The sequence below is a fragment of the Polypterus senegalus genome, chromosome 5 (genome assembly GCF_016835505.1).
Source record: "Polypterus senegalus isolate Bchr_013 chromosome 5, ASM1683550v1, whole genome shotgun sequence".
In the NCBI taxonomy this organism is placed as follows: domain Eukaryota; kingdom Metazoa; phylum Chordata; class Cladistia; order Polypteriformes; family Polypteridae; genus Polypterus; species Polypterus senegalus.
The window spans coordinates 48,809-71,536 of NC_053158.1; the positions used below are offsets into that span (position 1 = coordinate 48,809).

General features: G+C 53.4%; 1 protein-coding gene across 1 annotated transcript in view; it reads left to right on the forward strand.

Annotated features, from left to right (window-relative positions):
• Positions 1-22,728, forward strand: part of malrd1 (MAM and LDL receptor class A domain containing 1) — a 54,634-nt gene that overhangs the window by 15,963 nt on the left and 15,943 nt on the right. The window contains exons 15-25 of the mRNA XM_039754223.1: positions 1,025-1,112; positions 2,255-2,434; positions 3,854-4,013; positions 5,431-5,587; positions 5,982-6,092; positions 7,128-7,341; positions 9,849-10,096; positions 13,268-13,562; positions 19,819-20,064; positions 20,706-20,863; positions 22,013-22,193. Of these exons, the coding sequence (XP_039610157.1) occupies positions 1,025-1,112; positions 2,255-2,434; positions 3,854-4,013; positions 5,431-5,587; positions 5,982-6,092; positions 7,128-7,341; positions 9,849-10,096; positions 13,268-13,562; positions 19,819-20,064; positions 20,706-20,863; positions 22,013-22,193 (2,038 nt within the window). The remainder of the gene's footprint in view (positions 1-1,024; positions 1,113-2,254; positions 2,435-3,853; positions 4,014-5,430; positions 5,588-5,981; positions 6,093-7,127; positions 7,342-9,848; positions 10,097-13,267; positions 13,563-19,818; positions 20,065-20,705; positions 20,864-22,012; positions 22,194-22,728) is intronic.

Consider the following 22,728-nt stretch of genomic DNA (forward strand, 5'->3'; position numbering starts at 1 on the left):
GCACCACATGAATGTCAAGGGATGGCAGGCTGGGGTCCAGAAATATTGTCTTCAAGTTGGGAAACATTCCAGAGGGTCTGGATCTGAGAGTCCAGGAGGGCATGTGGTCCTCTTAACTCAGGCTGATGTGTGCCAGCCTGGCAATCTTGAAGAAGATCAGTAAGCCTGGCATTTAGGTCCAGGGGTGCAGTTCTTCCTAGAACTGTCGCTTGTGGCCTCACTGCTTTTTGGTAGGGTGGTCCAGACGTCGGTGGTGCGTCTCTTGATATGCCCACTCAGTGATGCCCTGTCCACTTAAAGGGCATGCTGATTGCCACTGAATGATGCTGGTTTATGAACACAATTCCCATAATCCTCTCCAGGACACCTCGTCCCTGTCCCTGTCCCATTTCTCTGTCACTTCATTCCTTGTCTCCTCCCTGATGTCCTCCTCTGCTCACCTCGGCTTCAGTTTTCTGTGTCCCTGCACTCTTCTTTGAGACGGTGGACCCCCCATGTGGACCGTCACCAGGCTTTGTGCCACCGTGCCACCCCAGATATAGAGCTCAGGGTGAAATGTGATGACACTCGCTAGGCAAGGCGCTCTATGAAAACAGGGGCAGGAAGCTGAGGTGGGAGACAGCAGCTGCTGGCTTTATGTGGCACCCCACCAGTAGGAAAGGCGCTATATAGAAATGAAGGGTGATTGTGGTCAGGCCCTTTGTGCCATCCTCCTTGACACCAAGTGCTTGTGAATCTACAAAAGCCTGGCACACTTCAGTGTAAGCTGAGTAAATTAATGGGCAGAAAGGCTGAGCGAGGCAGTGTGCCCGCCATGAGATACACACAAGACCAGAGTGACCCTAACAGGTGGCTGAAGTGGGCAGTGGGCATAGAGACATCCTATAGGTGGTGCCAGTCACACTAAGTGCACTACTGTTCCAACATGGTGGCATCTCAGGGAAATGTGAAAGGAAGCCAAAGTGCCAGGTGGTGCCAATGACATCCTGACCTGAGCTGATTGCGTTTGTCATTCTGTTTTCAGGTCTTGGTAGAGGGGACTGTTGGTGACGATTTAAATGGTGACATTGCCATCGATGACCTATCCTTCATGGACTGCCTTCTTTATGATGGTGAGTGCAATGCCAGTGTTTCACTCGTCTTTATATTTTATAGCTCCTTTCATGCATCTGTGTCCAGTCATAGGGTCACAAGTCACCACTCTGTCACTCTGTGACGACCAGGGACAAACCTGTACACGCTGCGAACAACCTGGGATTTGCACCCGTGCCCTGTGATGTAACCAATGTGCCAGCAGGCTGCCCTGGCACCCCAGATCAGACGGTCTCTAGTCAAACATCCTGCCACTTGTCAAAGTGGTGCCCGTGGGCACACAGAGCAGCTGTTGGCATCAGAGTCCTCTTTAGTAGCCTCACTACATCCTAACTACAGGGTCACGGGGGTCTGCTGGAGCCAACTCAGGGTGCAAGGCAGGAAACAAACCCCAGGCAGGGCACCAGCCCACCGCAGGGCACACACACACACTCTAAGAGGGACAATTTAGGATTGCCAGTGCACCTAACCTGCATGTCTTTGGACTGTGGGAGGAAACCCACGCAGACACAGGGAGAACATGCCAACTCCACACACTGGGAGGACCCGGGATGTGAACCCAGACGGGTCTCCTTACTGCGAGGCAGCAGCGCTACCCACTGCGCCACCGTGCCACCCCTATATAAACATATTCCATGCTCTTTTGTTCTCTTCTTGACTCCCCCCGTTACACACCCTGTGACCTTGAACTGGACTGACCCAGTGTGAGAACTGGGGGGGTGTCATGCACATTAAGGACAGTAGGGGGCACTCTTCAGCAGTACACTGACGTCAGATATGCCAAGGAAGGGCAGAAATCCCAAAATCCAAATTTACATTACAGATACAGAATATAATGGCGGGTGGGCAAAGAGACTGCAAAGGCAACAAATATAATCAAGCCCCCCCTGCCTTGTGGCCCACCAAGTGCCCACATCCTTACCTCCTGTCTGAGAGCTCACTGGACTCGTTTTAGGATGGGCTCACTCCTGGGGTCACCCCAATTACTTCTGGGGTAAAGAGTGTCCTGTAGAATTCTTTAGTCTGTCATGTCCACCACCTGCTGGCCTTTGCTCTGTGCCAACACGCTGGTCATTGTGCCCCACATTTGGTGACCAAGTGACAAATGGGCTGCCACTGTAGACTTTGCTGACTTTGTGTCCCTCTTCCCTTTCCTGTCCAGGTGACTTGCCATCTGCTGGCCTGACCACACCTTGGGGTTCCTCCGGCCCCCCAACAGAAGCCCCCAACAATTGCTCACATGAGCAGTTTGCCTGCCAGGAGACGGGACGCTGCATCGACGCTGGCCGAAGATGTGATTTTCGAGGGGACTGTGCAGACAAGTCCGATGAAGTCACCTGCGGTGGGTCACTTTGGGGGCTTTCATTCTCTTTCCTTGCTTTTCTTTTGTGGTGCAGTGTGCCGCCGTGGCAAATTCAAGTCAGGTGGTCCCCACCCTCAGAGAGGACCCTTGATGTGGGTGACCTCTGAGGTGTTCCAGTTGATTGCACTTCCCTCCGTCTCCACTAGGTGCCCTTGTGTTGGTTATACAGAATTTCAGTGACGTCCGTCTTCTGCATCAGCTTTAGGGGGCGCTCTTAGGACGTTCTGCAGCCCCATGAGGTCTCCCCTGTTGAAGCCATCTGGCTGTGCTGGCAGGCCATTTCCAGGCAGTTTAATGACATGGTGGCCAGACGGGCACACCGAGCATAAACCTTCAGTTCGCTTTCTGATGGTCACCACCGGTGACATAACAGCTGGACAGCCAGCCTCAGTGTGCCATTCGGAGCCATTCTGAATTTCTGGCCACTTAGCAAAAGCTTCTGTGCCCAAGGGCACCCACTTGTAGATGTAAGTGAGGAGTTGACGTGAACAGCACAGGACAGAGGGGCTCGGTCATCTCATGTGGGCAGACTGCTGAGCTCGTCAGCTCCTGGACACCGGTCACCCCTCTTGTCCCTGACACTTTGTGCTGTCACTTTAAAGGATCTGGAAGTTTCATTGTCACCAAGCTCCTCCTAGATGCCACCTGGACAACATGCACATACAGACCTTCACCATACACCTGGGGGTCTTGGGGGGGCTCAAGCCCATGCTGGGAATCCTGGGCCTAAGTTATAAAAACACCCTGGCACGGATGCCAGTCAATCATCACAGAAGCCCCTTGCGCCCAATGCCCCCTGAAAACCCTTAAGTGTGACCATGCAGGTCTCCTCTGACACGACCCTCTCAGACTCACCTGTGTTGTCCACTCTCTAGCCCCTCCAATGCCTACTGGCAGGGTGGCACCTTCAGGTCACAGGTTGGCCTGCAATGTCAGGTGGTACATTCTGGTGGGCCTGAATTGAAATGTACTGGCAGAGGACTGGGGGTGTCAGGCTGCTCTGGCCGCTGAGAATTCTCATGCTGGGCACTGCCAGTGTGGCCCAGTGGATGCCCCCACCCCGTATGCTTAGTGTTTTGATGCCCCAGGGTTCCTGATTGCCCACGTCGTGTCACCAGCTCCTTCCCTTATCTCTTTCCCTCTTGGTGCCTACTTTACCCTCCAAGGTGTCTCCGCTCAGTACAGCCGGTGTGAGTCCACCCCCTCTGTCCACGCTGTGTGCCATGGCTAAGTGGGGGTGTTGGGGTGGTCTGCTGACTGATGGGCTAGACAGGTGAGTGAAAGGCGAGGGAGGCCATGGGCCGATGGAGGGCACACCTTGGACACAATGTGTAAAATGGCTGAGGGGGGGCTTGGGGCTGGGGGGCCGTAAAGAGTAACACTCTGTGTCACTTACAGTGCAGCCCATGTGCAACTTTGAAGGTGGCCTGATGTGTGGCTGGCACCAGAATACATCGACATCCTCAGAGGCAGAGCACCCATTTCAGTGGTTCATTGGCAAAGGTGCCAGCCTTCACCCCGGGGAGGAGAACCACAGGCCAGCCTGGGACCACAGCAGGTGAGCGTGCCATCCATGGGGGCGGATGGGGCATTGGCACACTTAAAGAGAGAAGCCATAGTGACAAACAACAAGAAATTGACAATGTGACGGTAGTGAGCAGGCCAGGTGACGTGGACAGCAGGGCGACGAGAGTGAGAAGGTGACACCAAAGTGGAGGGACGGGAGGACCACCATGATGACCACCATGTCGAGAGGCGGTGAAGATGAAGGGTGCGCCAGCGTTAGTGTCAGAGAGCAGACTGAGCTCTGGCACCTGAGTGACAAGGCCCACTGTGACGTAGGGGTAAACGTCATTTGCCAGCATCAGGGAGCAGTAGGTGCCAGCGAGTAAAGGACTCCTGTCCTGTGATTAAAATGCCACCCGCTGTGTCCTGTGATTCGGGCGCTGCCAGCCTAAAGCATCAGCTCATCAGCTGCACAGCAGGGTGGCACTGGCGTTCAGAAATGTTGACTCAGGTTTAATGCATCGCTCGCTAAATGCCAGCTTCAGATTTATTATCTGGCACCCTGCCGCTCCACATGATTCCGCTGTCACTGGCAAGATGGGGGGGGCACTGGTGTAATGCAATTGACTGGCACTATGGTGGGCTGCTTCATGATCTCTGTGATGGTCTTCAGTCATTCAGTTGCTTCATATAGCACCATTCCCAGCACGGCAGCCTGGCAGTGCCACTTGCTCGTCACTTGTATATAGTGCCTTTCCCAGCACAGCGGCCTGGCAGTGCCACCTGCTCGGTCACTTGTATATAGCGCCTTTTCTAGTGCAGCTCCGCATTCTCACAGTTTATTCCACAGAATGACCCTCAGAGAACAAAATGAGAGAACTGGACAATCGGTCAGCAGTAGCCCCCTGTCCACCAGTCTGTCCCCCTCTTTGTGAATTTCAGGTTCTCGGGGTTGGTGGGGCCATCCCAGTAGCCTGGAGTGGATGCCAGGGCATTGTGATTTAAATGACCTTCATCACCCCTGGTGGCTTTGGGGGTGTCACTGGACAAACATGAGGTCAACATCACCACCTCCAAGCCCGTGGTCCATCATGTCCAGAAGTCACTGGCCGGGCACATGTGGGCCACACAGTCCCCGTCTCTAACTGCCATTGTCATTTCATCGCATCTCAGCAATATGGCGACCATCATCTTGTGGCTCTAGGATTGTTGTTGTAAGGCGCTATATAACCTTTGCATTCAGGTGGGTCTCCGTGTCACCTATCTGGGCACATGTCACGTGACCAGTGTCTCATCTAGACTTGCCCCCACCTCCGCCCATTCACATCTAATGCACTGTACCTTGGCACTGTAAGGCGCTATATGAAGTCTCCGCCGCCACGCCATCTCATGCTGTACTAACGTGGAGGTGACGGCGTGTCTTGTCTTCATATAGCGCCTTTTACAGCAGCGCTCTTTTTACTTTGCAGCGCCTCTCACGATGGCTTCTACATGTATGCGGACAGCTCCAACGGGGCATACGGTGACATCGCTGACCTGCTGACCCCATTGATCTCCAGGACAGGACCTCAGTGCACGCTGACGTTTTGGTATCATATGAATGGCATCACGGTGGGCACGCTGCAGGTAAGCTGAGCCCGTGCCAGGCAAATGAGAGTGGGGTGGACGTTTGCTTACTGGACGTCAGGTCACTTTGCCCTTTTCCTGCTGTGAGCCCTGCATGACTCCTCCCCCTTTCTAGCCACTCCCATGTTGGGGCGTGTGCTCAGTGCTTGGCCCCGCCCTGTGCTGGATGTAGACTGACCTCTGCTTGCCACCAGACGAGTGGCCAGACTCAGTGACCGGTCAGGGCACTCAATGAAGGAGTGTCACAAAGCTGCCGCCAGGTCCATGTGGTGCATACAAGCTGTCCTTGGACCCTCTTTATGGTCAGGGGGTGGGATGCTTTGTGAAGGAGCTGGGGGTGGGCATTGCCCTTAATCTGCTGCCCCCTCACCTGCTCTCTCTGCTTGCCCTTTAGGTGCTCATCGTCTCTGGTGGGGTCACCCAGGACCTGTGGGCTCTGTCCGGGAGTCAGGGCAACAGCTGGAAGAAAGGCGAGGTCTTCCTGGGGACGCGTGACACGTTTCAGGTGAGTCTCCAACAAAAGAAACGAACAAGAAATGTGCAGCCGAACCCCCAGTTAAAAACGAAAATGAAAGTCCGAGACAGGAGCCGGCAGGAGGCCTCCGTGGGTGGGTACGAGCGGGCATCAGGGCATGTCACCTCAGTGTCACTGACTGCAAAGAGGAATGATGGCCCAGAAAGGCGAGTGTTAAGGGGGGTCCTGGAGAGCAAACTGGCCAGCACTTCAGAGAGTCACCACTAGGGGAGCCACAGAGAGCAGAGGAGTGCCAGCTGGCCACATCTTGGTGTGGCCTAGAGACAGTAGCAGAAGTGCCATTTCAGATAGCGCCTTTACGTGGGCACACACTCCTTTGTAACCGCTAGGGGGCGTCACTGAACACAAATGGCTTTCAGCCTCCCAGCCTTTCATTTCACCTCCTGCTGCTGCACTGGTCTGGTCTTATATAGCGCCTTTCTATGTGAGGGTGAGCAATGCCAGCCTGGTATCTGGCATGTCCCCACACTCTCGCCACCCTGTCTGCTTTATTTTATAGCGCAGAATGGATGTCCGTGCTAATCCTGAAAGGACAAAGGCGCTATAAATTCAGACAGGGAGAGGAAGCCCAAAGGTCAGCCTGTGGTGGTAATCGTGGGGGGAAGAAATCTGGGAGGTGGATGGTCACTTAGCGCCCCACCTGGACACCGTGATCCCCAATCTGAGGCTACGTGACAGCCACTAGAAGTGGGCTTGTGTTGACCTCAGTTTGGTTCAGAGGGAGCCTGATAACCTAAGGTTCTTCTATATAGCGCCTTTCAACACATTAAAAGTAAATGATTGTGTGTCACTTGGGTCACCACTGCTACTGGCACTAAGTGTCTCTACAGGATGACACCCCGTGACTTACAGCCAGCATCAGGCGCCTTTCCTTAGTGAACACCAACCGATGCCCAGGGTCACACTGGCAGGTCTGTGCTCTATGGGCACTGTGGGCACACTTCCTGTTCTGCTCCTCTGCTGTCATGCCAGGGTCACTGTGCCCGCTCTCTTTCATTCCAACAGATCATCCTGCGGGCAAAGCGTGGGATCAGCTACATTGGGGATGTGACGCTGGACGACGTGGCTTTTGAGGACTGCGCCCCGCTGCTGACCCCTGACCGGCAGTGCCACACGGATGAATACACCTGTGCCAACGACTTCTGTATCCCCAAAGACAATTTGTGCGACTTCAGTGACCACTGTGGCGATGCATCAGATGAGGACCCCTTCATCTGCGGTAAGTCGACCAATCAGTGGCACCAGTCACCTTCTGACAGGCCAGGGACCACCTTGGACCCCTTACACTATAAAATGATGACGCAAGTGACAGCAGCATGAGATGGGATGCGTTGTAAGGAAGGGACGAGCACAGGGAGGCAGGGAGACCAGCTCGGGATCACCACATCACTGAAAGTGTCACCACACTTGTCACCTCAGACTTCAGAAAGTGAAGTTACACTGTGTGTCCCCACTGTGCGTCACAGTGGACAGCACTCGGCCACTCGAGGGGACCCTGCTGTTCCTGGCTGTGCTACTATAGTGCCACCTGTACACATTGTACCCGAGGTTACAGTACATCACAGCACCCTGTGAATGGCAGAGTGACCGCACCAGGTGGTCCAGATTCTTTGATTATGACTCTTACAGTCCATGGCCTCGGCCACTAGGGGGCACACTCCTCACAGGACTGTTGAGTGCAGTGAAAACCTCTAGGGGGCACCAAAAACTACTGGGCTCCCACCACAGTGTGGCGCCTGCCATCATCAGATGGGCCTCTTCTTGTGGTCCTCCAGGGGCAAGTGGCACCACATTCCATGACCTCTGCCAGGTATCCTGCCACTCCTCTAAAAAGCAGGCAAATGATGGGTGGCATTGCTGAGTCAGTTGGCACAGCTGTGCCACCTGTTTGTTCATTAATTTCCTGTTTCTCACCTGAACCTGGGCCAGAAGATGACATGTGACAAGCTGGCATAGATGTCAATTTGTGTGCCCACCTATCTTCCCATCGATCCACCCACATTTCCAATTTCATTCATTCTAGTCTTAGTGCAGCAGGGAGTCAAAGCCTAACCGGGCAGCTCTGGGCACAAATGGGGCACACTCACACCTCCACACTCAAATTATGCCACTTGACAGTCACTAGTCAGTCAGACCTACGCGTGTTTGGGATGGCAGCAGAGTGACTAGATGTCCCTGGAGCTGTGAGTCTGCAGTGTTAACCGCTGTGCCACCGTGCCACCCAGGAGAGCTCTCAGCAAAGCAAAGGATGACGAGAGGGAAGGAGGGTGGGCAGGAGAGGGCAGAGTAGGGCAGAGTGCCCCCTGGAGGGCAGCTGAGCCTCAACACCAATATGGTGGGCAGAGAACTCTGAATAGGGGGCACATCAGCCAGTGCCAGTGTTTATAGCGCCATTCCTGTTCCTTCACACTCAAGTGTAGCTGTGCCCTTCTTTCCTTAATGTAGCGCCTTTCTCACTGGCTCTGGTCGCCATGTTGTTTATAGTGCCTTTCATAAGTCGCTATTTATGGTCCCTTAAATGCACACAGCATCCTGCAGAGTGAAGTCAGTGAGCATCAAAGTGAACCTGCAGTGGCTGGCACTGGGCATGGTGCCAGAGGCCCTTTCACTTCCAAAACGAGATTCTTATTTTTTTTTTTTATGATGCCGCGGTGGATCTTTGCCATAAATTACTTTTAAAGTCAGCGTGGCATTTAAAATCGGCCGGAGATTTAAGAGGCTGAATGTTGCTGTCAGCTATAAAGCCGCTGCTGCTTGGTGTGTGGGCACCACGAGATCGGTGCCCTGGACTTAGTGTGGACTGAAAGTGGAGCTCGGATGGTTCAGGAGCAGACTGCCCTCACTCAGGATCAGGAAAACTGGCACTGAGGTGGGACACAGCGGGCACTGAAGTGCAGGGAAGATGGCTCTTCTAAAAAGCTCTTGTCTGCTGCTCCCTCCTGGCCCACTACAGAGGCTGCCCCCTGGTGGACTGTGTTGGGTAGTGCAGGGAAGACCACCCCTGCCTTTGAGCAGTCAGGAGGACCCCGAAGTGTGAGTCGCTGCTCTAAAGCCCAGTGTGCACATCCTTGGGTGTCCTCCCATGGCCTTGGCTGGCTGTCACTCAGGTCCACTAATCACTTGCTCGGTCACTTTCTTATTTATATAGTGCCTTGTCCGCACACACGCTCTCTCGGGGGGAGAACACAACACTGACGCGTCCCCAAACCAGGATTTCTTTATATAGTGCCCATCATGTGCCACCACCTCCATTAGAGGATGACTGGACTGGGAATTTGAACCTGCAGCTTGTATAGTGAGCCCCTCTGAGTGTCCCACTTTAGGGGACAGCGCCCCCTATAGTCCTATCTGTTCCACTTTTTTAACAGCCTGGCTTTTCCATGAAGCCTTCCATCTTACTGGTCGGAGCTGGACTGGCTATGACTGGTGACATTCAGGTTGGGCACTGTGACAGTTTTAAAGAGCCTCGTAATGACATTGTTGGCCCCTCCCTCTCTAGGCCTCTCCCCCAGCAGCAGGTCACACAGTGCAGCATAGTATATGTAATGAGTTATATAGTGCCTTTACAGAGTGACAGGGGCAACATAATATATATTGTAGAGTGCCATTCCAAAGTATGCGGTATTTGGTGCAGTGCCTTTCATGGGTGAGGTTGGTACACCCTAGTTGGCACTTCCTCCTGGCACGTCACCCTGTCATTTACTGGGCTGTCATATCAATCCATAGGTCACTTCTATGGCCGCTGTGATTTTGAGTTCGACCTTTGCTCATGGCGTCAGTGGCAGGGCGATGACTTTGACTGGCTCCTCCGAGTGGGCAGCACACCTACTCTTGGCACCGGACCGTCAGCAGACCACACGCTGCAGGACCCCTCAGGATACTACATCTACGTGGAGAGCTCCTTCCCACAGACGGTGGGCAACGTGGCCAAGCTGTCGAGTCCGACCATCAGCAGACTGAGCAGAGACTGTAAGGTATGGGCACAGGGGCACCGGCCCTCCGGTCAGTGGGCATCCCATCATGTGGCCGGCAAGCATTTCAAGAGTCTGGGAGGTCAAGCAGACCTCTCAGTGTGTTGGCTATTCTTGTATAGCGCCTTACACAGGCCCTTGGTATGCTGGACCCAAAAAGGCCTGAGACAGCCCCCTAGTGGCCTGTACCCTCAAAGTGGCACACCCTAAGTGTAAACTTGTAAATTAGGTGACTCACAGAATCCCCTTCACCGTCCTGACCCCCTCGGTCTGCCATACAGTGCTGCCTCCTGGTGGCCACAGCTATAATGTCAGGTAAAGAAATGGCATGTGGGCAACTCTCTAAACACACCTGATCTCCCTACCTAAAATGACAGCATGCCTCCTGGAGGGGACAGTGGAGTCACATCTGTTATACAAATTCACACCCAAAACGTCCACATGACATCACCTTGTCCTTCGTCACGAGGAGTTGTGGCCTTTACACCCTTTAATCCTCCCCTTTGGAGTCACAGAGGTTGTCACCTGCTCACTGCATGTGAGGCTGCCAGGCAGCGCTGCCCTCTACTGGCTGCCTCTGCCACTACCAGTGACTTGAGATGACACGATATTTGCCCCAAGAAGCTGCTGCACACGTCTGATCGATTTCGATATCACGTCCTGCTAACTCAAATGGGTGACTGTGAAAGGCACTATATATCCAATGGGGTGGGGGACACCTCAGGTTTCTTGATGGGTGTGAGTGTAACATCGTATGCTGCGTCACTAGAGGGCGCTCCTCTGAAACTGCCAACTGTCTTCTGTCAGGCTGAGAGCGCGGCGCCCCCTGCTGGCCCCTGGCATCCCCAACATTTTGGACTTTTTCAGACCGGCAGCTGTCTGCTTCTCGGTTCATTGATGTCCATCTGGCCACCCACCTCCTCTACCTGCCTTCTGCTGCTGGAGGTCTCAGGGGGCCATTCTAGGAGGACCCTTTTTAATGACAGGAGTGAAAGGAGCTATAAAATGTCAAATGTCCAGTAAAAGGCAAACAAAGCAAAGGGACAGCAAAGGCAGGCGCTATATTGTGGCTGTGCCTTTTATTGTAAATGAAGAGGCAGCAGGGGGCTAAGCAGCCAACCTTTCCATTATATAGCGCCTTTTGACAGACCGGGTAGCGGCCCCAGGGTGACACACGCATGTTTGCTTTCTTCTTTTCTGACAAAAGCCCCCTGCATCACTAATTTCCCCCTTGCCTAACAAATTTTCTGCATGCCATTACTTGTTAGCGGCACTCATTACTCAGGCAGTGCAGCCCCCCGAATGCTCACCGCGCTGGCATCGCCGACACTCCGGCACCCTCGGCCGCCTGCTGATGCGCCGTAATTAAAGCTCTGTGACAGGGACATTAAAGAGCTGCTGGCACTTCTCATGCCAGTTTGTCCCACGGGCTGCACGCCTCACACCTTCACAAGCCGTCCTTGGATTTCTTGGATCTTCGTGTTAAAAGTGGCGCCCCCTACTGGCTTCTGACTTCCTGGGTGACCACAAGCTGCTCAGGTGGTCTTGGTGATTTGGAGGTCAATTTGGATAAACAGGTCAGACCACCCAGACCCCCTACTGGCTGATTAAAGTCTCCCCCCCAGTCAACCTCAGTGTCACCTCCTACTGGTGCCCAACGTAACTTTGTCACTCTGACCCAAGGGGCAGTTAATCATTCTCTGATGGCCAGCCAGTCAAGCCCCTTATTCTGTGCCAGTGCTTGATAAGATAATCAGCTCATTTTGTGCCAATGTGGCTCCCTATGTTTATGTCACCCTGAACAAGTCACATCACTCATATGTAAAAGTCAGGCCACCACTGGCAGAATTAAGTGGGCACCAGGTGGCTTGAGAAGACTGTTACTGTTAACAGGCCCTGGCACATATCTGAAGGGTGGCACTGTAGGCCAAGACCAGCCAGGTGGGTGCCATGTTTGGGGCCGTTCCTTCCAAAAAAATTTCTTTGCCCCTTACCAACCATTGTGGGCACTTCTTAGCACATTCCAATGGCACATCCAGCTGGCATTTCCACTGCTGTTGCCCAAGCTATTGTCATCATTGTCAAGTGGCAGATGGACTTCAGTGCCATTTCTGGAACATATGGGTGCCAGCTGTGCTACTTGACAGACAGGTGTGTCCCATATGGGCACACACACGGCATACTGTAATGGATATGTGAATGGCAGCACAATTAGTGGTGATGTGGGCACAGCTACATCAGACAAAGTGGCTGTCCACTGCCATGGGGCACAAAGCTCACAGATCTCATATCTGTGCCCACATGATGTGGCCAGTCCTCTCAGATGAGGGTCCTGCAGAGCTGGGTCACAAAGCTGTTCCTCCAGTGGCTCATCTGCCCCCCTGTACACATCTGTCACTCCTGTCACATCTTTCACTACCAGGTGGCTCAGTCCTTGGGGTGCTGGCCTCTGGGTGCCTTGTGCCCAGTCCAGCACCTGTCCCTTGTGTCCCTGTTCACCATTCACTTGTCACTTTCCATGACATCTTTTGTCTTATTTGGTCCCAGTCACCCCCAACTCTGCCAGGAAGCAGACCTGGGCGTGTGGACCCCTCATAAGTCAGCCACAGAGAGGGCACACTGCCCCTAGCCAGGCCTGAGCCCGCAGTGCCATCAGTCAGCTGGGCGTTTGTAGCTCAGCTTCTCTTTATTCAATATAGCGCCTTTCATCATTCAGCTGCTGCAGTCCCACTGGTGGTCTCACACACAGGAGCAGAGTGTTTGCACCTGGGACATGTGAGACACCCAAGTCCCATCAGAGCTGAACACACCTGACTTCTCAAAGGTCCTGCATAATAAAAGACGTTTTCAAGGAGCACGTTAAAGGCGCTATATGAAGTGAAGGTTCAGTCTGCTGCCTGGGATGTCACTCTTCTCTGGCATTTACAGTGGCATGGCGCCATATAAAGTCACAGGGCTAACACGGGTGACACACTGCGTGATCTGATTTGAGTCATTAAAGGTGACAAATGGCTAAGTGTTGGGCTTCCCTCCTCCTCTTCTTCCTCCTCTTCCTCTTCACCACGCTCTTCCAGCTGGTTGCCTTTTCTCATTCCCTTCCACTTGGGCTTTGTACCCGCTGGGTTACTTCTGGTACCCTCTGCCCCTGACCCCTTTTCTGTCTTTTGCTCGCAGCTCATTTTCTATGTCCACATGGCTGGACGAAGCATGGGCAGCCTCCTGGTGTACCAAGTGACCGTTTCCAATCAACAGCGCCAACTTCTGAACCTGACAGGAGACCAGGGCAACTACTGGCAGAGGAGGCAGCTGGCCCTGCATGCTGACGAGGACTTCATGGTGCTGATTGAGGGCCAAGTGGGCAAAGGTGGCAAAGGGGACATCTCTTTAGATGACATCACCTTCACAGGAGAGTGCCTACCAGCGGCATCCGCCAGCTCACCTGCTCAACCGACGTCAAGCCCACCACACGGTAAGGGGGCCGCTGATGGTGCCAACTGTGGGCATCTCCATTTCTCATTTCTAAACTTTGGAATGCTTGATTGCCATAGAGCTTGGGGTGACCCTTCCTGGGTGGTCATAGGAGATGAACGCTGACCCTTTCTGGACACACTCATGTCATAGCAGTGCCCACTTGCCACACAAACATACTTGTATATAGTGCCTTTCTTAACACATTCACAGCCTTTTAGGTGGCAGCTTGAGGCTGATGAGTTTGCATATCGGACTGAATGCACCAGTCTGTGACTTCATATAGCGCCTTTCATGCACCCGCTTCATAGTTAGGGGAGTGGGTGATGATCATCCATGATATGTCCCGGTCTGGTGGGCACTGGACTGGCAGCAGCGGTGGGCACTAAGCTGGTCCTCAGGGCTGTCACATTCTAAGTGACCAGTCAGTCAGGCATTGTCCAACCCGCTATATCCTAACACAGGGTCACGGGGGTCTGCTGGAGCCAATCTCAGCCAGCACAGGGCACAAGGCAGGAACAAATCCTGGGCAGGGCACCAGTCCACCGCAGGGCACACATACACACACACACACACACCATCAGTCAGAATAGCCAATGCACCTAACCTGCATGTTTTTGGACTTTGGGAGGAAACTCCATGCAGGCAGGACCAGGGAAGCGAACCCAGATGGGTCTCCTTACTGTGAGGCAGCAGTGCTACCCACTGCGCCACCGTGCCGCTCCCCAGCCAGACCAATCCTTACTTTATATAGCGCCTTTCAAAGACAGCACCTCCATCAGCCATAGAAGACAGCGCTGGGAATCTGGGACACCTGGACAGATGGCTGGTGACCAATCAGTCAGTCAAGCAATCAATCAATCAATCAATCAATCACTTGATCAATTCAATGCTAACCACTCATTAAGCTGTTCAGTTGGAATTGAGCAAACTGCTGATCAATCAATAATAATCAATCAATCAAAGCCCGCAACGTGCAGACACAATGCAGTGCCAGGTAGGGCGCTATATGAAGTGGCAGGGTCTGATGCGAAAGGCGCTATATCATTCATTCATTCAAACGCCTCTTTATATAGCGCCTTTCAGATCTCCTTGATGTCTTGCTGTGGTGCCGACTGCAGCTCTGTCTTGACTGGGGGTCCCGCAACTTTGATTTACTTTAGGGTCACCTCTGGCCTGATTTGCTCCCTTGTTTCCCTCTGTTGTCCCACTGACACCTTCGAGCTTCAAGGACCCTCAGAGGCTGTCCAGATGTTGCCATGACAACCTGTGACTATCCATTCCAAAGCCCTCTGCTGCCCTCTCCCTGACCCCAAGGTAGGCTGGCTAGTACCAGACTGGAGGCCTTGACAGATGCCACCCTCTGGTGGTCATTATGAGCAATGTGAGGCTCTTTGCTGGCCCAGGTCAGTACTGCTGGCACCCCCTCCTGGACTACGATGGCATTGCTACCTCCAGTCCTTCCACAGGTGACACAGGTAGGGGAGAGGTGTCGGCTTGGGTTTTATAGCGCCTCCTGTCTGTATCTGTGCGCCATGATAGCCTCGTCCCTTGACTTGCCCACCTGAAACCTGAAAAACCTGATATAGCGCCTTTCCACTTCACAGGTACACACCCAGCGTGACGTGAGCCAATGAGAGGCCAGCACCCCCACAGCCTGCCCACCACTCTCTGTCACCTCCAGCCATTCCTAGACCCCTCATTCACTTCTGGGTCAAGGGGGCTTTGGTCACCTCGGGCAGGGTGCCAGGGCATCACAGTGCCCACTCACACTCACATCCTTATCTAGATGGCTTATTAGAGGCTCTGGGCAGGTGACAGCTGGGGAGCAACCAAGTTCAGAGAAAAGCACCGGTGGTCCGGAGTTCTTTATGAGGTCAGCTGAGCTCCCCACTCAGTAACCCTGTCACTAACGGTCACCACCTGGGGGTCCTCTGGCCAGTCCTAAGAAGTCTCCTTGTTGACCTGTGAGCTGAGCCAGACGTGACCTCTAGCACATTTTGTGGCCCTGCGGTCAACACCATGATGCCCACCTCGGGGTTGAGGAGTGGCTGGTGGTTCGTTGGCATATCACACCAGAGAAACTTGGGCTCAAGGGCACCTGAGAAGTGGCAGCTTCAATGTGGCTTTGAATGCCTACCTGGCAACTGTGGTGGGCCGCTCATCTGCCTATCCCCCGCTGGGCACCACCATCCTTGTGAGCCCCTTGCCCTCCTGTCTTTGTGTGGCTGTACCACTCAGCAACTTCTCTGCAGCTGCAAACTTGGCGGCCGCTGGCGGACCCCAACACTTCTTGTCTTGGCACACAAATCGCCAGTGCAGCAGACGCACGGAGCCGCAGCTATTAAGTGCATAAGTGGCAGGCGGCGGTCTGTGTGCCCCCCAGCCATCGCCGGGTGTCGGGTAATTGGAGAGGGTGAGGGCGGCCTGCCAGTTCACACCGCGTGGTGTCATCTGCTATCATTAGGGGCAGAATGAGACCACTCTATAGTAACTCACAGGGTCTTTGTGGGTATCGTGGTGGGCAGTCTGGGCATTACCAGCTTTGTGATGGATTGCACTCTGAATGCCATCATCACCACCATCCACAATGACATCCCACAAAAGGTCACGGTCACCTCTGATGTCACTTCATGGACACATCAGGACATCCCATTTGTGAAGGGTCCCCTCGTCTATTGTCGGCTTTCTGCTTTGTCTCACTGGATGCCCCGTCCTGCCCTCTGAGTTGCCCCCCCAGACGTTGTAGGTGACGAGAAATCTTTTTGTCTTTCGGGCCTGAGGAGGAGGGGATGATCACAGGGCAGGGTGACACTCAAAGTCTGCTGCCCCCTGCTTCACTGCCAGAGCTCTGCCAGTTTGTCATGCCATTGGTTGGCAGCACGGTGGGCGTACTAGTAGAGCACAGAGCAGAAATGCTGAGCATGCAAGGCGCTATATAAGAAGCAGTTTGGACTACTGGGGGTGCTGCCTCTGAATGTTTTCTTTCTGAGCACCAAAGGTCAGCCGGACCACCAGACACACAGAATCACTTCTCATGGATTCACTGGCAAAATATGCAGTGACGCCACATGGGGGGAAAGAACAAGGAGCCGTTCTTGGAATGGGGGGCCGCCTGTGACCCCGGAGTGGTGACCCTGAACCTCAAGTGTCGCCGACATGTCTGTTTAACCCGTAGGTGTCTGTGACACTCCAGAGGGGTCTCATGTGGCCCTGTGGTGCCCCCCATAGATCTGGCTGCGAAGCCCCCCTTGAATGCTCTGAATGTGCTCCTCACACTCCCCTCAGTCTGTTGTGAAAGGCACTATAAAGAAGGGATCCAGGTCAGCGTTTGAGGAAGTGAGACCCTCGCTGGGGTGTCATCAACTTGTCACTTGTTTCCCGAGTGTGCAATTAAGGTGACAAACCCACACTGATAGGGCTCATGTCATTGTCACCAAGAAAAATTGTGCCAGCCTGCCTCTTACCTTTAATACAGCAGGACAGTCACACCTGCCCCCAAGCAGCCTTACAATGCAGTTTGATGGCACAAGACGAGGTGGGGGGGGGGCACAGGCAGAGCCCGACTGCTGAAGGCCTGGCATCTCCTGCTGTGGTCACATCTTCTTTACTTTGTATCTGGTCCTTGGGCCTTAATGAAGGGCGCTATATATATATCCTATATATATATGGATTATAATGCAGTCCCTGTCTGCGGTGTGTTAGCCTTCCAGTGGCTTACTGGTTTCAATGGTAACTTGAGGGGACCTGCAACAAGGTATGTCCTTTGTTAGGAGGCCTTGGAGTAGGGCGCTATATGAGTTACATGAATGTGAGCCTGACAGTGAAAGGCGCTATATAAACACAGCAACAAGCAGGTGGGCAGTCAGAGTGGTGGTCTGGATGGGGCTGAGGGGCCTTCCAGACCCTGCCACTGTTCTATTGCCGCAGAGGATGCCACCCTGTACCCCCATTACCCAGCTGAGAACTTATCAGGCAATAGCAGGGCAGAGGGTCTCAAGGAGATCAGTGTGAGGGCATACAGTGTGCCACATGCCATTGTTGGCCACCGATTGAATCCTCCTCTGAATACACAGAAGGCACTGAGAGGCAGAGACTGTAGAGCAGCGGGTGGCACATCACAGTGCCCCCTGTCATTAAGACCACCTTGACACCCTTTGGGATGGGCATAAGGTGCTCTGATGTAGGTGCCCCTAGGTGAAGCCAAATCCCACCTACACAAAGCTGGCACTGGGCTCAGGACGGGGGTCTTTGATAAATCTGGTGATTTTAAAGTGAATCAACCTGCCGGGGTGGGCAATCAGCCCAAGGGGATGCAGAGAGGTGACGCCCAGTTGCAGAGAGTTGTATAGCGCCTTTCACTCCCTTTGTCTATCTCCTCTTCAATTGTAGAGCCATGTATTATATAGCGCCTTTACTGAGCCTTCCACATTCTGTCTGTCCATCTAGCTAGCGCCTGTCATTTCTCTCTCTCACGTATTATATAGCGCCTTTCACCCCCCCCATCACAAGTTCGCCGCAGCGGCTGAACGCTCCGTGCACTCTCGTTGGGCGCCAGCCACTTTTAATCGAGAACACAAGTGCAGGGCTTAGTGCTGGTGCCGCAAGTCGTTTCCAAGTGCTTTGTGGTCTGACTTTTCCATGCCCCCGGCCCCCCTCCACATTTATTCTGTCAGATTGTTTCAAGTTTTCTCGAGCCGCTGTAATTGAACTGTGAAGTTGGCAGCCGCAGCCGGCGTCTTCTGCAAGTTTCCCGGCTCTGACAAACTTCTCCCATTTTTTTCCAGTCCCAATGTTGCTGAGGAAGCCAAAGAGTGAAGGCCACTGCTGCACCAGAGGCCATCGATGCTGTGACGTGTCACCTGTCAGGCGCTATAAAGGCCGACGCCCACTTTTATATAAGGGGCTGCCATTTCAAATGCTAAGCAAAGCTCAAAAGTCGGCCCCCCAAACAGATTCCTAATAGCTGAGTGCCACTTCTCGGGGACACAGAGCTCAGTGTGGTGTCACTCGGTCAGTGGGTCAGTGAGGACCCCTTAAATAGGACCTCAGGGACAACATAAGTGACAGGACAGGTGAGGGATTGACAACAAGTGGAGGTGCGATGGGCAGCACATGGAGGCAATGGGGCAACGGGTGGGGTGATCAGAGGCTCCACCCCCTTTGGGGGGGCTCAACAAATAATAAGAAAAGAAAATAGCAGGTGAGGGGCGAGGCGAATCTCCCAATAAGCCCCAACGGCGTGGCACACCATGTGGCACTGCCATCAGGGTGCCCTCCTCAGCCTCACTGGCCGTCACCACCGAGGTGATAAAGAAGGCAGACGACCGACCGTCAAATCTTCAACGTCAGCTGCTTCTGCTGCTCTCCGCCGTGCCCGCTGACATCATGTGACATTTCGGTTATCACAACAAAGGAGATGGGCACAAAGTCCAGGGCCTTCACCCCTGAAGCTCGCCCCCTAATGCTGAGCTGATTGGCTCTCCACACGGCACTTGCTGCCCCATAGGTGCCCACCCTCCATCCTCAAGTCACCATCTCATTCCACAGACTCCTCTCCTGTGCCTTGCAACGGGTGCCAGTCCATAAACAGAAGGCCAGAATTGGCTCAGTTTGATGCCAGGGTGCCCTTGGGGGTGGTGGTGCGATGGTCTATTGCAGGACATCAGGCTCCTCTTTGTTGAGTCAAATGAAGACCCCATAAGCCTGTAAATCCTTTCCAGGCTGGCACATGCACTGTGCCCCCCCACCATCTGTCATAAGAGCAAACCTAAGATGTTGGAGTGCCATGTGGCTGGCAAAGGGAATCATTACCAACGATGACAGATGAATTTGATGCCAAAACAGCAAAGCCCAACAACAGATTAACAGGACAGGACAGGACAATGTCCCCATCTTGTGACAAAAGTAACTAAAGATGAACATCTGTCAGAAACCACAAGCAGACACTGACACCAAGTGGAGTGGCACACAAGGGAGCGGGGTGGCCAAGGACGTGGTCAGAGGTGGCAGATATTTGTCGTGATTGGCCGCTACGTTGTCCCTGTCATATTTTATAACATTGGGAGGGTCCTGTGTGCTGCCAGGTGGGTGCACTGCCCATTTCTCATTTGTTGCTAATTTCTTGGTTGGTTCTTCTTGATATTCTAAGGCTTTGGCTCAGTGATTGGTGGGCAGCATGTGATGCCCACCACATGACCTGGCAAGCAAATCAGATGGCTGATCTGACCACTAATCGCTCCATTTTATGTTGTTAGGACTTTGCCCATCTGGATACCTGGAGTGCCACAATGGGGGGTGCTACACACCCAGGCAGCAGTGCAACTTTGTGGATGACTGTGTAGATGGCACCGATGAGGAGGAATGTGGCACCTCTTGTGACTTTGAACACGGCCGATGTGGCTGGGAGAACTCGCTGGCTGACAACTTTGACTGGGTCATTGGACTGGGGTCACTGCAGAGCCTTCGACCCCCCGTGGACCACACACTGGGGACCCAAAACGGTACTTTATGACAAGCATGCCCTGGCATGATTGGGCTACTTCATTGGGGAGTGAAAGGCAAGTGTGCCGTCTGGGTGGGCACCTGCAGTCTGCCACCAGCGTACATGGCGGTGAGGGCATCAGGCCACAATTGAGAGGAAGGGCTTAATGGTGCCTGAGTGGTCCTTGCCCATTGTTTGTGTCAAGTGCCAGCCACTGCCATTTACAAGCAGCTGTCAGAAACCCACAGGCAGCACTCCAATGCCAGTTTGTCTGTTGCAAACGCCAGACCACCAGTCTGCTGCCCGGCGTGAGTTTATATAGCGCCTTTCATAGAGCACAAGTCCCTACCACGATGAAATACAAGCCTGCCTGAAACCCCCTAGTGGCCCAGGCTTTGGGTTCAAACATCTGCTCAGTGCCCATTGGCACAGTAGTGGCAGACTGTGAGATAAGAAAGGTACCATATGGAAGATAGACAGGTAGATTGATAAGAAAGGCGCTATATGATAGATAGATAAATGAGTTCCATGATAAGGACATGGAGCAGGTGGTCTCCAGCTGACCTCGGGGTCTTCATTTAATTTTTAGGAAATGAATGAAAGAACAAAAGCACTCTGTGAAAGGCGCTATAGAATTTTTTTTATTTTGTCACCCTACAGGACACTTTGCCTACCTTGAGGCCACCCCAGCTGGCCTCTGCGGTGACAAGGCCCACATGAAGAGCTCCAGGTGGACGGAGTCAAGTAGCACCTGCAGGCTGACCTTCTGGTATTTCGTGTCACCCAAGGCCACCGGCATCATCCGGCTTTATGTGAAGGTGGGTTCTGTAGGTGGCGGACCCCCTTCTCCTTCGTCATTTCTGTAGCACCTTTGACAATAAGCTGGTTCCAAGCTCCACTGGTAGTCCATAGAGTGTCTTTCACGGTGAGCTCCACTATAAAATCCAGATGTGACACTTGTGTCTCGTGCCATCAAGGTCAGTGCAAGTTGGTGTCTCCTGCTCATCTACCAGTGGTGACCAGGATGGACATTTAGGTGACCGTCAGCATACTGAGCAGCCTCTCAAGGTCCCACAATGTGACTGACACTGGGTTTTGATGCCAGTTATTATTTATAGCGCCCTCTCATCACAGACACCACCTCCACTGTACAGTCCTGCTAGGTGATGTGACCGGTGGGCATTGATAGCTGTATCTGTTTATAGCGCCTTTCAGTCATACGCATGACCTCAAGCTGCTGTTTGACACACGAGCCGACACGGTGGTGGTAGTTAATGTTTATAGCGCCTTTCACTGTTTCTGGGCAGTGTGGACGCTCCTGAAGTGTCTCATCCAACCTCATCATCTTGGGTTTCTTCAGGGTCAAAGGAGCTGTATACACATTGCTGCATTTTGTGACATCGCGTGCCACATGGGCAACACACACAGCAGGTGAAGAAGAGCAGGTGCAGCATTTTATAGCGCACTGCAACACCCAAAGGCAAGGCGCTATATCACTTACAGGTCAGAAAAGAAGGTTAAAATGCCAAATAATTAGTGACTGGCATGCCCCCGGCACACCCTCCGCTGTGCCAGGCACTCTAAAAATAGGCCAAGTTAAGTAGGCCACAGGGCGGCTGTGCTCCCAGTAGCTAAAGAGGACCTCAAAGAAGACGGCCGAGGCGGTTGCTCCTCTAAGTGTCTCTGCCACCCGTTCTGCCCTCAAGGGTGACCCGGTTGCTCTTCTCAGTGGCACTCTGCCCTCCATATTATTCCTGCCCACTGGCTGCTTCTACGTATGCTGTCTAAAGGAATTTGGCAGGCTGGTATGTGTGTGTTTAATGAAAGGCACTATAAACAGTAACAGGCTGGCATTGACTCAGTTCAAAGTACCACTGCATGCTGGGACGCCCGAGTAGTACCAGTGGCACTTTGTCCCTTTCCTGCTGGTCCATATGCCCCTTGCTGACCGTGCCATCTCCTTCCAGACTGACCGTGGCCTCTCTGAGGTATGGAACAAGACGGGGAGCCCAGGGGACGCCTGGGTGAAAGCCGAAGTGCCATTGAGGAGGCTGAGGGACTTTGAGATAATCTTCGAGGGGGTCCGGTCTAAGGACTTCGGTGGAGGGGCCGCAATCGACGACATTCGCTTTGAAAGCTGCCAGCCTGGTAAGTCTGATGAATGAAAACAGATGGTGGGGGGAGGGGGGTTTGGTGCCCATAAGACAGCCACATAAATTGGACTGGGCAGCCATGCCAGCTGCCAGATGATTGGTGCATATGGTGCATATGGCAGAGCTGAGTGTCCCCTCTGTCCCTAGATCTCTGACCACCCCGTGACTGGCAGGCGATGGGCTGAGTGACACCTCTAGCGGAGACTTTTCTGCTGAATGTATGACAGTGGGACAGTAAGGGTCAAGTTTCCAGGTGACCGCTGGCCTCTGCACCAGGTGAGCTGCAGGTGGTCCTCTCTCGGCTACGTCCACAATAGCCCCCTTTGGGTGACCCACTCAGAGGGTTATGCATAGGTGACCACGGAGCAGAATGAAGACCAAAGCTGGTCACATGGGACACAGGAGAGGCTGGCAGTGACCACTAAGGTGACACTGGTCTGAGTTCTTACAATAAGAAGGGCTGCTAATGGGCTGCCGTCTTCATACTCCAATAGTTGGCACCAGGGGCCACAGCTGGCAGTGGCACAGGG